Raw genomic sequence first — 18,729 nt, forward strand, 5'->3', positions numbered from 1 at the left:
CTTTATATTGGAAAAAGGGAATTGATAATAGTGGTCACATAGAAGAGATTAATTGAGCCATAGAAGTAAAATACACAGATTCTAGCATTTAGATTTTTGGTGGAAGATAAGAATAACGGATACGATCCGTTTGGCAAAGCGGTCAACAAACTGATCTGACGCACAGAGGATTCCAGGTCATAGATCCGTTTAACGAGCATTTAAATTTCTCTGGGTTTTGGCACCCACACATTGAATGCTAATGGACCTGCGAGAATCCAGAATGTTATTATCCACGGTTAGTCAGTTTGTATGTACCTGTCTTTGTGTGTACACATAGTAAAACAATAAATTGAAATTTAAATTAGAAACTTCAAAAAACAACCGTTTGTCGAATTCATCTCATAAAACCATTAAATAAAATTTGATACTCATATTGAATTTAGAATGACGTCAATAAGCCAAATAATGCATCGTCATCCAAACGAATCTATTACGATTAACTGATTTAAAATAAGGTTGCATGATTCAACCCTTACATACTCGTACTAATGAACTAACTATACAATTTAGATAAAAGCTTGTATTAAAAACCAAAGTAAACAGATATGATAGACTCACACATGACATTAATTTGAATCCTCTTGCTGACTGAGGGAGGTACCCCATTGGTGGCTATACAGAGGTACGCGCCTGACGTTACTCGCTCCACGTTACTTATGTTCATCCACTCGTCACTCCATTTGGATACTGAAACAATTTTTTATTATTTAATACTATAATAATTATAATTGGATTTTTGTTACTTAAGATAATTGTATACAAATTGTTAGTCTAAAGCTAAACAAATAAACTTCAAGGCTACAAGGCTTAACGTAAGGTTTTAAAAATAACACTTGTATGTAGTGCTGCGTGAACCTGATTTTACCATTCCTTCTCTTTGTGTGTTCTTAATTGACTGTGGCCATCACTACTCTCTTACGCTATTTTATTTCATCTTCTCACATTCTCTTTTTTAGCGAAAAACTATGCACACTTATAGACTTTTTAGGATCTATTAATATATATTGTGACTACACTTAATGTCCATGAACGCTAAAATATAACACCGTTAAAAGTTAATACTTTAACTACGGTAATCCCCTTACAAATACCACAGCTGCTTAGGATGTATGTATACCAGCGACTAACTAATTACATTGATACAGAAATGTAGACGGAATCCGATTTCCGTTCTGTTTGTGAAAGATAGCGGGATTAATACTGTTGATGCGATTACCGCCCCTTCAGATAAAGAGGTCAGATTGCAGATAGGGATAGATAAATAGGTAGGGTAATAATTAACGACCTTCAGCTTTATGTTTGGGTTACGTATTTTAACTACGCTAATAAGTTGTGTTGCTTAAGACTAGACCCAAAAATCTTACGACAGACATAAATTATACTATGTAGATATAGACGAAATTGCTGACAATTGTGACAAAAAATAATTGAGACGCAGGAACTGTTGTTTTCATAACTCTAGCAGACTACCTGGCTAATAACCTAGATAAAACTGATGATATAAGTAAGTTTTAGACAGAAGAAAACATGTTAAATAAAATTTACCACATACATTATAACTCTAGTAAGTCAAGACATACATGGAATATCGGGAATAGCATTTAGTGAAAAGTTATGATCCACTTAAATATGAATATAAATATTTGTATGAAGTCCAAATTTTCTGAAATTCATTAAAAGACATCACGCCTTTATCCTTGGATGTCGTTAGAGGCGATTAACCGACTAAATTCAGGAAACCTTTGGTAGGAGGATTAGAGAGAAACAGAAGGATGTTATTAAGTCTTTCTACTAAGATATCCTTATTTTCTTACTTGTACTGCCAAGTGAAATACTATATTTTAGAGAAGCTTATCCTGTCCACGTATGGAATTCTACAAACCAATAGTCGATTATTATGTCGACGTCACTCATGTCTGTGTGCCATTTATAGACACGAGAGGAAACAATTAGTAAACAATGTAAATCCACTTTACACAAGCTTACAGCGTAGTTACAATCTGTTTATGCGCGAGCAGCGCCCTCTATGATCCGGCGTGCGTATGGAATCGGCTGCGGTACCACTCCAGTCAAGTAGTCTGGCTGCAATTATGGTACCGGTTACATGTAATTAAATGTACTTATGGTTGCCGGGAGCGGATTAATTGTTTTGTTGATGTGGTTATGGCTCCAAAACAATGGGAGCCTCTTGTGAGTACTCAGACTTCAAACAGTCGTTGTCTAGATAATTAAGTCCATAGTTTTCAAAATTTTACCTTTTCATAAAATTGCCGGTATTGAAAATATTATAATAACAGACGGTACTCATTCTATACTTATAGTTATATACTAGGATTTCATAAACTGTGGCCGTAGACATGCATAGAGATACAAAAATCAAGAGTAATATCAAGAGTCGAGTATACGTTATCTACCGAGATAGCGAAATAAATTATTGATTGATAAACAATAATATCGAGTAATAAGTAAGTGTAATTGAACAATTAAATTAATTTAAATATAGATAGAAATCAATCAATCTGATCCCCTTGTTTAGACAGTAAAACGATCAAGCAATTTGCACAAGTTCCCAGCATCGTAGTGTAGTTACACTAAACTGTTTAATGCGCGATCACGGCGCCCTCTGTAATCCGGAGTGCGTATGCGAAACCGACTGTGAGCTCTTCAATCAAGCCGCACGCAATTATGTTACTCCGTGTAGATGTAATTAAAAATCTCTTAGCTCAGACCGCATAAGTTAATGGTAGTGTATTTTAATACCTGAAGAGTAAAACTGTTTAAACAATAGATGCTCACTAGGAAGGCACCAATCACTGAATAGATATGAAGAAATATACAAAAGAATGTAAAGGATTAAAAATGTTTTGTTATAAAGGAGGTAATTCTGAAATAAATTATTTCGATTTTTGTAATAAATATATTTTAATAACAGTATAATTATAGTGTAATAACAGAAAACAAAGCTCTTATTAATAAAAAGTATTCTTAGAAGGTAGTAGAGCCATTTAAGGGCCATATTTATGAAATAAAAATAGACTTCCATAACTTTTCTTCTGTCCGTCTCTAGTAACTACAAAAAAAGCGCAAGAAAACTTTCAGAACTCGCTTTCGAAGACTAATTAGTGTAAGAGAGAAGACAGGATCTAAAAATAAAAAAAGGTTAAATACCACGTCTCATTCCACGAACGATATCTGCTGAGAAATTGCACGGTAACTAAATGACCGACTTTTATTTTGAGTAATAACGCTACTCTATGTCTTCGGGGATTTTATTTTGTGCATAAAATTTTCCGCTCCGTTTTGAGGCGAACCTTTTATTTAGTTTTAGCTAGAAAGGTTTTTCCCGGCGAAATTTTTCACGAAAATAATTTTCAACGTATTGTTTCGAGTTCTTGAATCTCGGCAGGAGTTCTTGTTTTTGATTTTGTTTATTCTTTTGATAGAAATACACTAATAATAAGTTTGTTTACATACGAGTATGACTCATACATCACAACGTTTACAAACGGATTGACCTATTTTGATGAAGTTTTGTTATATTAATACTAGATGGTTTTTAGTTTTAACAAGACTTGGTAAGTGGCATTGTTATCGAAATTATATTTTAATATCCAATTTTTTACAATTAGATTTTTTAAAAATTATAAAGTCTCGTAAGATAATTAAAGTAAACTTGTATAGAATAATCGGAGGAAAACGAACACTTGACTTCCTATTAAGTTGTCGTTACTTATTAGCAATTATTATTAGTATGTAGGTATGTAATAGGTCTGCAATATACAAGTTCATAAAATAGGACTTCACTCTAGAAGATTAAGTTAGAACGACTTGTGCATTAAGCTTGCCTAAAGCCTAAAGGCCTTCTATTTTAGCAAGTACGTAGACTACTGCTACTATACAGGAATAGGATATATAATAATATAAATAGTACGACATTTAATGATGAATTATAAGTTTCGAGCTAAATTGCAGTCTGTTGATACAATTAGCTATATTTTCTTTTCAATTAGACATAAAAAGGCAAAACGAAATCACCTAACGAGAAAGAACGACCATTAGCGTTAGCAGATACATTATCGGCTACGACGTGATTCGTTCATTAACCTTAACGTATCGATCTGATTCGATTGACAAAGGATAAATTAATTTATAAGATTTTAATGTAACGTTTACTTAGATAGGCAATAACTTGAATCGTACTATAATTTTGTATTTAGTACCTAACCTGAAATAAGTTACTTAAAATTTAAGGATTTCATTACAAAGTCAATAGTATTTTTAGCAAACACTTAATTGAGAATAACACATGTAAAGGATATCACTATTTACGCTAGTGACATTCCGTTTCTATTATTTATGCAGTTATCATAATATAATCTATGGAACTATTAGCTGTGAGTGCGACGTGAGTGACACCGACGATCAATTTTAGAAGGTAAAAGAAAAACGTGGAAAATATTCTCCTGCTTAATGTAAAAAAACAAGTTTAATATTATTTAAACTAGAAGTATAGGCTTTAAATTTTGTTTTTGTTATTTCAGGTAAGCTATTCTGTTTAAAATTGAAAATTAGACGAGCTTACCTGTAAGCGAAGTCTGATTATAATTTTATGAATGGTGATCTGAAATATAATTGAGAATTACAATGTAGTATCCTTCTTCCCACTCGTCGGCATCGCGATTGTTTAGCCTTTTAAAAACAAAAAAGTTTTAAGACCACTGACACTGCGTATGACAGTGACACTATATTGACAGCTACCTCACTTAATTTAGAGTCTATCATTTCCAACTTAGTCTCCTTGATAATATGCATGCTGTCTATATCTAGGAGACTCCTTGTTCTTATTGTTGCAGTATGGGTTTTGATTTTGGGAGGGTGGGTAATTATATTTCAGATCACCATTCATAAAATTATAATCAGACTTCGCTTACAGGTAAGCTCGTCTAATTTTCAATTTTATTTCATGGTGATCTGAAATATAATTGAGAATTACAATGTAGATGTTTAGAGACAACTGCAACAGTGGAACATGTAATTAAATTAAAGATTTATTACCATACATATATATTATTATATGGATTTAATTACATTGCTGAATATTTATTCGTTCTGCATCATATGGATGAGATGTTGTGAAATCCATAGTGCTTAGTGAGATTTATTCTCAATAATAAAATATATATATATAAAAAATATATAAAAATACAACATGAAAATATCATATTAATAAGAATTTTTTCTCTTAACCGATTGCGTGCGGATGTGGCACAACTGTGGGGGATGTGGCACAACTGTGGTGCCATCCGCACGGAATCGGTTAATTAGGTATAATTATAAAATATGCATAATTATTAGGATTGCTAACTGAATATTTACTCTTACTGTATAATATGGATGAAATGTTCTGAAACACATAGTACTAAGTGAGATTCCCTCTGAATCAGATGAAATAATATTCAGTGCAATAATAATGCAATATTTTTCTCTAAATATATTATTACTAAAATTGGCCAACAATAATAATAATAGTAATATTGCAATTTAGTCAGTATTAATGATTATTCAATTCAAGCTTTTGCACCTTGCAAAAAATAAATACATACAAGGTCGAAAATATGTTTTCTACCCTCCATAGTATGTCATAATTATGTGTAGAATTAATTACTTGGTCAATTTTATTGACACAAATAATACTATTTCCTTTGCTATGTAGCAATATATGTATAAATATGTTTCATATGTGATGTGCATTATATAATAATGTACTTTTATATAATACTATACTTATATGAACCAGTAGGTACATTGTATGTATTCCAATATTATTAAAATAGGAAGCCATCCCATGTTGAATATTTAGGAATTAATACCATTATTTATTGACAAATTATTATTGGGTATTTGATTTGATCTTGGGATGATATATGCCCCATGTGAGATAAATTTATATTTTATGTTGTAGGTATACCCGGTATAATATTGGGTGTTATACCTACTTTGTTTCTTTATATTAGTGTGCATGTTCAAGAGGGACATGATCATTCTTAGATCAATGAAACATTTTAGTTTTATATGACTTCCTGTTTTTGTAGGTATGTATCGGATTTGCAAAAGTTACTTATACTTTTTGCTGTACCATGCTTATGCATGCCCTCTGTAAAGTTACATATCTATATGGTTGGTTGGAAAGCTTATGATGCATTTCCTTTTGAAATCCATCTGAATTTCGATCTAACATCTTTTCCTAAAAATGTGTGTAACTATCAGTTATGTGTATGTATAAGTTGATATCAGTTTTCATAACAGTATTTATGTATATGATTATTTCAAACCCCATTCATGACTAGACCAGAAAAGCTTATCTTTACTCAAAAGTATTTGTGCTGAGCATTTCCAGGATTAATTCAGTTTTAATAAGTCAAATATTTTATAATTTCCATGGGGTTCTGGCTTACTTAGCCTGTAATGATTACTAACACAACAGGTTCTAGTTACAGCTCTGCCAGTGATAAATTATAAAGTTATTACCCACATTTCTTCTCCATCTTAATTCTTTAAGAAAAGGAAATTAGATAAATCTTTTATATATAATAATTATTTATATATATAATATAGTTTTCTTTGTTCCAGGTAAGCCATGTGTGTCCTATATAGTAATGTTAGAGTCCTATATAGTAACATTCATCACACATACCCCTAAGGAATTCCTATTAATTCTAGGGATGCTAGATTTACATTTGAGAATTGATTGGACATGCAGCTTACTTTCTATGTTTTATGTTTTATAAGAGCATCTAGGTATATACGCTAGGCACAAAAAAACCCAAAGAAGATATCATATTAATGGCTGGCCATTCACATGATATAATAATATTGTTATTACTTTTATATCATTAATGTGTCACATATTACCATGGTGGACATTATTAAATTTCATTATGAAATGATAGCAATTTCAGTTTTAGTGTAACTAACATAGACATTATAAAGACTTAAGTGCAATAGCAATTCTCATATTATGCTTGTCTTTATTCCAGGGTTAATGGGCTGCTGTGTTATTTGTTGACCTGATGTATAAATGTATGATGCATGTTTCTATATAAACCCGGTGTTGCTAAAGGAAATGTTTAAGCAACAATATAAATAATATATTATTATTTGATTGCATTTTGTAATGTTGGGAGTACCAGGATTCTGTTGTAAAACATTACATAGGTACTACCAATCTTTAGTCAATTTTTTCATGATGATCAACCTCATATTTTAAGCAGTTATGTACAGTAAAAGTGAAAAATATGTGCAGATATTTAATAATTAACCATATGTTTGTGGACTGAACTTCCAAACCTTTAATTATTACTGTATTTATTCCTATTGAGTCACTGAAAGATAAGTGTAACGAAATCCAAAATGTTAATTTTGTATAAATTCTCACATTTGTACATAAAGTTCACTCTTGACATTCACATATTGACATTTATGTCACATATGCCACATAAATAAGTAATACTAAACAAGGTTTTTGAATTATTTACAAGTATGGACATTTATTATTTAGCACATTTGTATTGTTATAGTATTGCAGGTATTGTTATAGTACCTGGCCTTAGAATAAATCATAAAGGTATTTGTGTCCAAAGACAACTCCAGACTTCTGGATTGATTTTATCACTGTAAACCAGTGTATTAAATAGATAATTTAAAAACTTCAATTCAAGTTACATCTATATATAATAGAGTTATATATATTATGTAAGCTCAATAACTTTAAGTAGGTACTCTGTACCAGTAGTAAAGTGGTGCATTATAGTTCTGATTGTACTCCTTGATACAAATCTCCTTAGAGTTATACCTTAATAATACGAGTATTTCCTGAAATCTGCAATATCTTGAAATACACCTAATCTGGATGTTAGGATATTCATATATACCTAGCCTAAAAGATATCAAATCAAACAGCTTTATATAGCTGGTAATTGATTAACTTTTATTATACATCATTTGTATATATGTGAGTAAGAGGTACTACAATATAACCCATGTAATATTGTTTACTTTGAGCCATGTATAGGTACCTGTTATTTGCTTATAAAACAGCTGAAATTGAGTAGGAACTATAGAGTATCCATAACAAATCAATGAACTCTGCTCGATTGTGTTGAGGTATTAACACATAATGCTACTATCAAAGCTAGGACTTCAGACGCTGGATCCAATATATGGGATACTTATAGTATTCTTTCTTCATGTGACTACAAATATATTGGACAGATATGTGTCAGTATCAATAAGCCGGAGTCTTGTTTGCTTAATCATTGTCCTCCTGAGGTGGTTCTTTTGAGAGAACATGCCTTCTGTTCTATATCAGGTTAACATGAAACAGTTGTCATGTATATACGCCAGTGTGTATGTGATAATGTGAAGAGCACATCTATTACCATTTGAGATCGAGCATTGGATTAACTAATATACAAAAATAATTTTGTCATCAATGTTGTAAGATTTTTATCTTGACGCCATATATTAAATTTTAATATCATATAACACAATTGATTTGTGTGGAACAACCAATCTCAACCAATTTCAAATTGGCAACGGGGTGCTGCATAAAACATTTATGTCACAAATGTCTATTTTAGACATTGTTTTCTGATAAGATAGTTAGTCTTCTATCATTTGTAATGCAGCTAAGTGAGTTTCAATGTCTTCAGTATGATTCCGTTACATGAGCTCATGAGCATCATGCTGTGCAGTGAATCCTGATAAGATTCTTATATGCACGGGGTTATATTTGTTTTGGGTTAGCGCACCAGCAATGTGATGATTCCTATTTTCTGTTCTCCACCATGTATTACATATATTTTTATCGTGTGTATTGTGGTGGAGCATAAATGACCTATTATGACCTTTATAGGTAGCACTAGTTAAAGTGTTATTCTGAGAAGAGCATCAAAATGTACCAGGTTGATTTCCTCAGTTCTCATTGGAATATGTCATTCATCCAGTTGCTTCACACATACCTCCCAATTTTAGAGAACTCTGATGATATTATTGTATTCACTCGTTGTCCCAGTATGTTGACATAATATTTTCCATTTCTGTTAGGACACTGTTTTGTCATATAGTTACAAATATGTTTTGCTATTTGCAATAACTCCATGAATGATTCCTGAAATTATAGCTGGTTCTGAAAATTATTTTGTCAGAGTTGGTATAACAGGGTTGGCATAACCTTGTGTTGTAGCAGCTCTAGCTTGGTGCTTATAAATCATTCATGCTTTATACTGTGTATTGTTAGTGCAATAGCTAGTGATGGAAGCATTCGAGCCATTTGCCACATATAAATGTTAGCGCAGGTATCTCGTACTCAATGGCGAATGAGTGAAACGTTTAGTGTCAACAAAGTAACACTTGGAGTATCTCGTACTCGACGGTTCTGATGCTTTGTATATTCGACCATTTGCCACATAGAAATGTTAGCGCGAGTATCTCGTACTCAATGGCGAATGAGTGAAACGTTTAGTGTCAACAAAGTAACACTTGGAGTATCTCGTACTCGACGGTTCTGATGCTTTGTATATTCGACCACTTGCCACATAGAAATGTTAGCGCGAGTATCTCGTACTCAATGGCGAATGAGTGAACCGTTTAGTGTCAACAAAGTAAAACTAGGAGTATCTCGTACTCGACGGTTGTGACTCTTTGAATATTCGAACATCTGTCACATATAAATGTAAGGGCCAGCATCTCGTGCTTAATGGTGAACATGGGAACCATTTAGTGTCGACAAAGCGACGCCACGAGTATCTCGTACTCGGGTGGGTGGTACTCGTGGCTCGGGTGCATTTTATATTTGGACCATTAATTGCTAAATTATATGCATAAAAATGCAAGCATCTTACGGTTAATGGCGAATATGAGCACCGTTTGGTGTCTGTAACGTGCAAGAGCGAGATTGGCGTGCGTTAATAGTTTTGAAGTTGTAGATACGAGAAAGTTTTTCAAACAATATAGTTTCTTTCTAAGCATATGTTAGTTATTTAGGCATTTTTATAGTTGTGCACACATAACTGTAAAAAATTAATACATTATTTTCTTACATACCTGGTAAGTGATTTGTACATAACCTATGAACCGGTGATCCAATCCGAGGAATTGCTTCGTAAATTCTTGCTACTGCGACCACAACTACGCGGACGTGATTCTTCATTCCTAGTTTCCATTTTTTCACTAGTTTTGCTTCACTATACACGTTTAACAAAACTTTGAAAAAATAATATCACGATGCCTTGGAAGCGCGAAAAAGAAGTGAGGTAGCTGTCAATATAGTGTCACTGTCATACGCAGTGTCAGTGGTCTTAAAACTTTTTTGTTTTTAAAAGGCTAAACAATCGCGATGCCGACGAGTGGGAAGAAGGATACTACATTGTAATTCTCAATTATATTTCAGATCACCATGAAATAAAATATATTAATTGTAGTAAAACTTGTGTATAAAAGTGATATATAATGGAATTTTGTTATTTTACAAAACACAATTACGTCTTTATTTCACCTGAGCATATACCATTATACACATATAGGTACGCTTATAATATAGTAATTTCAAAAAGTTAATTCTACAATTTATTCTATACTCGATTCAGCTAGCCAAACGTATGCACACAAGATGTATGGTACCGAAAAGATTTCCATCGTAGAAAATTGTGGAAATCCTCAATGCTTTTACTCGAAACCGCAGAGCAGTTCAGCTAAATACACCTCGGGGTATTAGAATAGAATATCTGCACTGCATTCAGCACATTGGAGTAAGTTTAACTGCATCGGTGGTGGAGATAAAAGTTATCGCACAGTGGGTTGGTATCTTCTTTAATGTTTATGTTGGTATTGTTTTACTTAGTTTTAATTAGATTTTCAAATTGCGAAGTTCTGTAATTGTGGTGCGATTGCAAACTTTTGTTATAATTATTAATAATAAATGACTTTTAGTTCGCTTTCTGGAACGTTTGAATATACTGAAGCGGCTCCAAATTTTGTACTACATTTATATTTTAATGCTTTTTGCATGTAGCCTCGACTATTCTCTGTGTTGTGGGTGCAATGGTGCATGCATAAACAAGTACACAAATACTCGGAAGAAATATGTCAGGCCATGTAGATATATGAATATTGTAGAAGTTGAGCATCAGACAGAATGATAATGTGAGGATTCATAAAACAAGTTGTTAGAGTATTTTATTTTTGACAAGGTTTAACGACTGTTATCTCACGATAAGAAACAGGCGTGTATCATAATGTGCGCGAGGGGGAGAAACACACATAAAATTTTGCTTTTTAGGGTTCCGCATTTAAGTAATAAACTAGTGTGCAGTCCACCTGATGATACGCCGCCCATGGTTCGGTCACACATGCATGCCACCTCTGATGACTAAGCTGGAATGACTTGTATAAGCACGTTTTCCTTATGACTTACTTTTAACAATGCTTTTAATGGACAGAAATAGGTGTGACGGTGGTATTTCCGAAGTCAAACCACCTTCAAATACTACTATCGATCGCCGATCCAACATTTGAGCGATCGACTTTGCTTAACTTTATATCGGTAATATATGCCGCAGCAATCTATTTAACCTGTGTTATGCGATATGCTCGTATTATTGCAGTGATAGTGACAGACTCGTATGTTAGCAGATAGCAATATCTAATTAGTTTCCATACAGTTTGAAATGATTATGGATTTTCTAGAGAACCCATATTAGTACTACGCAGAATTTACTTTGACTATTTTACTTCGTGTGCTTCGAATTGTTGGGAGTTTAAATGAATGCGGGGATAAATTTATTCAACTAATATATTGAAATTGAAAATTTATTGTTGAAGTTCTTATTGAAATATTACATTAATTTATTTTATGTCTAGTCGCTAATTAATAATATTACGACCACTTTTGACATCCAACTTAGGACTGGAAGTAACATCATCATTTTCTACTATTTCGTTTCGGTTGTGAAGTATGTACTACTGTAGTACAGTGGTACGGTGATGCCAAGTTCTGCCTTATAGCAGCAATTAAATAGCGCTATATTCTTATTTGAAAATTGGGGTAAATAAAGTTTTAGTCGTCGTCAACTCATTTTTGTCTTATTGCCGGGCATGTGTCTCCTCTCAGAGTGAAATAGGTTTATACCAAAGTCCAACGTGCTAATCAAATGTAAATTGATAGACGTCACACACCCTTTAAAACTTTTTTCGAACTTTCAGGCTTAAGGGTATCGTCGCGATTTTTTTCTTCGTCGTTTAAGCAAGTGATAATTAATTTCTAATACTATTCAGGGATTCGAACCTTGGACCCCCCGAATGTCAGGCCAAGTTATAACAGACTATCACTGCTGCCCAATTTCAATTTCCAAATTGCAGCTTTGCAAATTTTACTTATTATTCTTGGCAATTATTATCGCAAAACAAGATCAATGTTTTCACTTCAAACGCCGTGTTAGAAATTCGGTCATCCTAATAAACAGCCCTAAGGAACAGAACCTTTAATTATGAACGACATCTCGCCCCACAACGGAAGCTGGACCCGACTAACGACTTTCCTTGTCATAAATTTAGGATTTACGTAAAGGTCTGATAAATGGTTTAGAAACAATAACAAAGGCATTTGACTATGCAACGGGTATTCACGATATGCAGTGTTTTAATTCCTTTATTGCCGATATTTCTAGAATTTCTAGAGTGTCTCCCCGCCAACGCAGTTTCACCGTGACCACTATCCAAGCACCTGGTTCGAAATATCGGCAATAAAGAAATTAAAAAACCGCACACACGAGTGTTAAATACTATTAGTTCCATAATGTGCATAGGCAATATAGAGCAAATTAGCGTAGGGGCGATCGGGGAATGAACTCTTCTCTCCCCAAATAACATCTCAGGGAGAGGGGGAGTCTGAAAAACAGCGCTGCACGAGGTAACTTGTGCTAGCACAAGCTGAGACTTCCTTTGCTCACAACAAAATATTATGTGTGAATTAGATTTAAGTTTGTAATCATTTCTTTTTGTATCTCGTGTGGCAATAAAGCATTATTATTAGTATTATTATTATTATTAGGTACTCGTATATCATGAGTACCCCTTACACAGTAAAATGTCTCAATTCCACGATAATTTTAGTCTAAAATCATAAAATAACAAATAATTTCAATAAAGAATATTGAATAAAAGATAAATTTCCAATATTATACTTCCTAGTCAATTCATAGCGGAAAACGTATCTATGCTGTGGCTTTGTTTCGGTGCCTTCTATCCTAAAATATCATCCACACAAATGTCAATGCACTTGTACTACCTGAGGTTATAAATGTAGTAAATGTTACCTAGAGTCTGGTTATCAATTTTGAAGTGCCTGGAGTCCTCCCTCCTCCAGGTGACGTTGGGGCGCGGCGTGCCCGACGCGACACACCTAAGCGCAGCACTCTCCCCCTCCTTCACCAGCACCTCGCTGCTGCTCACCTCGTCGTCGATGTCTGGTGGCACTGGTGGGAAAAGGGGTGGTTAAATAGTAGAATAAGAAAGTGGTAGAAATCTTTGTAGTTCGACTCCAGCGGCACAACCGCACCTATTTCTGCCTAATGACAGCAGTGTTAAGCGCTGGTGTGTTCTGGTTTGAAGGCCACTCCCTTCACTATGGGAGACATACCTTTCCTTAACATCAGACGGTCTTCATGATCATCTGCTACTTCTATTTTAATATAAGAAAGCAAGCATGCAAACCATCTGATGATCAGATTTATGATCCCAAGTCGGGCAAGAGATATGATGTCAGACCTATGACCAAAAGTACACATAATGTTGATTGCTCTTGAAAAGTAAATTGGTATATTTTATATCAGTATGTTCCCTATCAAACAAAAACACGATAGATAGCGTCTCTGCTATAAAACAGAAAATAATAGCTATGATCGTTCTACCATGGGTTTGAATTAAGAAGAGTTCTACCATCATAATCAACTTTGTTAGGAATAATTTGTAACCATAGTCAATCAAATAACATATTCAGATCAATAATTTTAATTAATCGTTCTTATTCTGATATTATTTGCCAAATATAATTGCCTTCTCCGGAAATGGGAGGCTATTTTCGTCTACCATCGTGTAGAAATATTTTTATAACAGGAAGTATCGATATCGCTATATTAAAAATTAATCAATGAGGCCATCTTGGGCTTGAGCACCATAAATCCTAGGGTATTGGTGCGGACCTGATAAAATAAACTTATAAAACAAGGTCCGGGTAAGTTTATTTAAGATAAGGCAGTTTGTCCCGAACCCGTCGTAGTTTCTTGTTCGCTGACTCAAATGTTTATCATCAACATCTTAGTTAATGTGTGTTTCACTGACGACGAGTAAACGACCATAAGCACTCATTTCCTAAAGGTAATAGTAGAAACTATGTGTCTGGATGCTATTAGCACCACCTTCATACAGATTTTGTCTAATAACCGCACAGTTAAGCGCTGCTGTATTTTGATTTGAAGACCGGGGTAAAATAAACACACTTATCCGAGGCTTCTAACTTATCGAGTAGTATTCTAACTTATTTGATTACCGATCTCCATAAGCGGTAGTAGCCACTTACTATTAGGTGGGCTGCGTGCTTGTTTGTTACTTCAATATTATAAATATTTTTACACAATTTTTACACGTCGCCATCTGTAACAAATTCCAAGAGAACTTTATCTCATCTGCCGTTGATCACTAATACATTGCTACATCAAATGTTCATGTTTTAAATCCTCGTAAAAGCATGTTTCTTATCACATCAGCTCAAGTAAGTAATGCTGTTATATCGCCCTGATACGTCGCTTGGTAGGGTTGCCGTAATCTAACCATCATGAGCTCAAAAGTGTCGAAAAGGAAAGGTTTATCAAATTCTTATTAAACTTATTTTGTCTCATTAATATGTTTGGTCAACAAAAAATCTGAGTTGAGGGATTTGAAAAATGTAGCACGACCTCTGTATGACTAACTAATTATGATGAACTGCAGTTCTGTTTAAGGTTTGATTGCGTCTTCTACAGAACCACCTTAATCTGCTTTGCTACGCTGTTTATTTAATATGTTGTGTTATTTGAATGTATATCCAATTTCAGATGGAACAATTGTTCTGCGAACACAAAATTAGGTTAACTGCCACGCTCCATTGCAATTTCAGTAACATAAACGAAACAAATCGTAGGTGGTTGAACAAGTCCTGCAAGTTCTCAAGTTTTGCCAAGATTTCGTGTTTCCTTAACGCTTCCAAACGAGATTTTAATGCTAACTCGCTCTCGGATTCAATTTCAATTGCATAATTGCAAGCTCTGCCTTTAATGTGCTGGTGCTAATGTTAGCAAATTGTTGCTTTAGCGCTTAGCTCGCGAAGAATTTACAAGTTAAGTGTGTGAATTTCGGAACTGTAAGGCAAATGGAAGGATTTTATAAAGTGACATAATAAGTAAGTTTTTAAGCGGATTTATTTAGGGGTTCAACATGAGAATTGAAAAAAAATCTAATATACGAAAAGTATCAGTTATGTGCACCTACTCTGAATGGTTTCCTATTTTAAGTTCAAATACTCTAGGTGCGGGTAAATATGACACATATCCGACACATTTCCGATGTTCTACATTTAATCATTGTATTGTTATATCATATTCATATTCATATCACTTGATAGGTACCTACTCTGACTTCGTATTTCACAGCTTCTATTCCAAAAACAAAACAAGTACAAACTTCTCCATTCCTTACCAGTATCTGGTATTAGTAACTGGAATCATACTCACCAACAACCAAGAGCAAATGAGTCTGGCTCATCATGGGCTCAGTGTTAACTTGGCACATGTATCTCCCGCCGTCCGCCGGGTTCACGTCCCGGAGCCCCAGCGTCCAGGCGCCGTCTCCATGCTGCACGCTGATGCGGTGGTTCTTCGTGATCACGTGGCCAGCAATCGTGAGAATCGTTTGTGTGTCCACTCGCAACCACGCCACCTGGGGGCAAATGATGAGGTTTTAAAATTGCAATCGTATAAACATAGTGGAAGCATTCTTCTTGAATTTAAAACCATATTAATAATTAAATAAATCACAGATCCATCCATTTATAAATCGTTAGCAGGGCACTATTGAGTGCACAGAAAGTTTTGTGGTAACCAACGTGCTTGCCTGTACGTAATCATTATTACAGGTAATAAGTACATTCATGATAAGATATTCTAAATTTCGTGAGTATTATTGGATGGCAAAAGGATAAAAGAGCAAAAGAAAGTTCTTTTCCTCTTGCCTTTCATACCCCATACCATGCATCAATCCATTGAAATAAACAAACCTTATAAAGGCAGTATCCAATGGTAGTAGGTAATTTATCTACGCGAAAGAATACAGTGACTAGGTATTTATTGGTAAATAGCGACCCTGAACTAAACATGATCGGGGGATTAAACGTGATTCGCAAAAACGACACAAAGGCTTCGCATGAGTCAGTAGCATCGCTGCTCAAGGTCTTTAAAAATATTTACTTACAGCAACTTTCAATTTATCACACTAATTCAAAAATAATGTAACACTTTAAACTAAGAAACTTCTAAACTTCTTACCATGTGTTTTTACATTTTCACAAATATTACTGTTTTGGTGTTTGTTTACGTATTTGCCCATACAATTTCCAATCAGCGCCCCTAGCGGAATGTGTCAGAACTTGGTAATTCTATGGGCCTATACGTAAACAAATACCAAAACAGTCATATTGGTCCTAACTTAAAAATTCATGGTAAGGGTACTGACTACACCCATGTGCGTACAAACTTTAAATTAAATTGCAATTGCTGTCTGTAGTAATATGTAATCAATCCCAAATAGGATTTAAATTTTAGCAAAGTACGCCCACAAATATTTAGCTAGAAGTCAGAATACCTTAGGAAAATATCCCGTTACCAATATTGCCTTTTGTTATCAGAAAATAGATTGAATTTTAGATTCCAAGCGCGTTGTCCAAACCGGATCATCATTAGGTGGGCAACGTAATAACTGAGGTCACGTAGCGCCAGCAGATTGCGTATTCAGCCTTCGGGGACGATACTCTACTATACATTAGCTCTACGCTGTACATTACACATTGATTAGGATCCAGACCTCTTCTTAATGTACCTAGAATTTTATTTAGGACCTCATTACGTGAAGTAAATGAGATCGGATGTTGGCCACAAAAACAAGTTTAGTCTTATGTTGACTGTTTTTGTAATGCAATTAGGAAACTTCTGTTAAAAACTTTCCACAATTAATTTGTTACCAAATTTAATGTAATTTGAAACAGTTGATCGTGAAAATATTTTATACTCATCATAAGAAAGAATATTGAAATTTCAAAGTGTTTTTTTAGTATGAATGTCATACATATTTACATTAAATTTGCATTTAGTTTGAATATTTAAGGAACGCTGCCATTTCTTAGCCTTGTCTCATATTTTATTTACATTTTAAGTTAATAAGATTAGAAGATGCAAAATCCTATTGCTTAAAACATGAACTGCAGGTAATCCGGATTACATTACTTACGGTTGAGTTATGAAACATACCTTATAAGATTTTATAGACAAATACAAGTCTAGCGACATAATCATAATATTTCAATCCAACTGTTTAAGTTATAAAGAACACAAACATTTATAAACTTTCTTATAAAAACCTGATTTTTCTTCTTTGGATGTACTCGTAAGTAAAAAAAAACTTACAGTGTAACAGAAATAGTAGCCCCTGGGAGGCCATATTAGGAGGAGGCCATATAGGAGACTAGTAATTGAAATAACATAGGAGGCCTATGTTATTTCAATTACTAGTCCCGATTCTACCATAAATATGTAACTTTGTGAAGCTTCTCTTAGAAACATACCCTTACACAATAACATTTCTTATTTTATTCACAGTAGCTCAATTACTGGAGGTATACTGATGGCCGCTTCTTATACGTTTTTTTGAGAGTTTTCTCTCAATGGTATATCTAAAGTATGATATTTGAAGGTGGTAGAACCCTTTATGGTTCGACTCAGGCAGCACCACCGCCACACCGATTTCTGCCTCATAACAACAGTGTTGAGCGCTGCTGTTTTCTGGTTAAAAGGGTATGGTAAAGGAGAATTTTCCCAGGCGTTACAGCTTCGTCCTCAGGGACGGCGCATCTGTGGCCGACTCCAGGTAGGAATATTTAATCCTACCTGGGGTAGTTTACAGATGTCTAAGGGCGGCAGTAGCCACTTACCACCAGGTGGACTTCATGCTCGTCTGCTATTCCCATATTATAAAAAATAACGAAGGAGTAGTGGTTTTGTAAAAAATGGTATTTTTTTTTTCCGATATTAAAGAACAAAGAGAATTGGGTTGTTTCTTCCAAGTTTCCTTAATCATGTTTTATTCAGTCCTCTATTAGGTGAATAAACACTGTCACCGAGACTTTACACGAACTGAATAAAATTCAGAACAATGATCAACTTCCGGATAATTTATAACAACTCTCAAGTGTACGAGTACGAAGCCGCTGTAAATGATTAATGGCGGTGAGTTTTTGTCAATTTTCCTCTGATCACGTTGTATTGTATGAGGATTTTACAGCCCAGATTTCTTAGTAAAAAAATGTTTGTGACTTTTGTATCTCCT

At 34.2% G+C, this 18,729-nt stretch overlaps 1 protein-coding gene across 1 annotated transcript in view; it reads right to left on the reverse strand.

The window, feature by feature from the left end:
• Nucleotides 1–18,729, reverse strand: part of LOC140750148 (neurotrimin) — a 101,312-nt gene that overhangs the window by 13,182 nt on the left and 69,401 nt on the right. Inside the window, exons 3-5 of the mRNA XM_073083537.1 lie at nt 15,867–16,071; nt 13,416–13,574; nt 601–729 (exon numbers count right to left, since the gene is read on the reverse strand). Of these exons, the coding sequence (XP_072939638.1) occupies nt 601–729; nt 13,416–13,574; nt 15,867–16,071 (493 nt within the window). The remainder of the gene's footprint in view (nt 1–600; nt 730–13,415; nt 13,575–15,866; nt 16,072–18,729) is intronic.

Source organism: Epargyreus clarus, unplaced genomic scaffold, assembly GCF_041222505.1.
Source record: "Epargyreus clarus isolate Ecla_fem2 unplaced genomic scaffold, WU_Ecla_fem_2.2 ptg000019l, whole genome shotgun sequence".
NCBI classification, from domain to species: domain Eukaryota; kingdom Metazoa; phylum Arthropoda; class Insecta; order Lepidoptera; family Hesperiidae; genus Epargyreus; species Epargyreus clarus.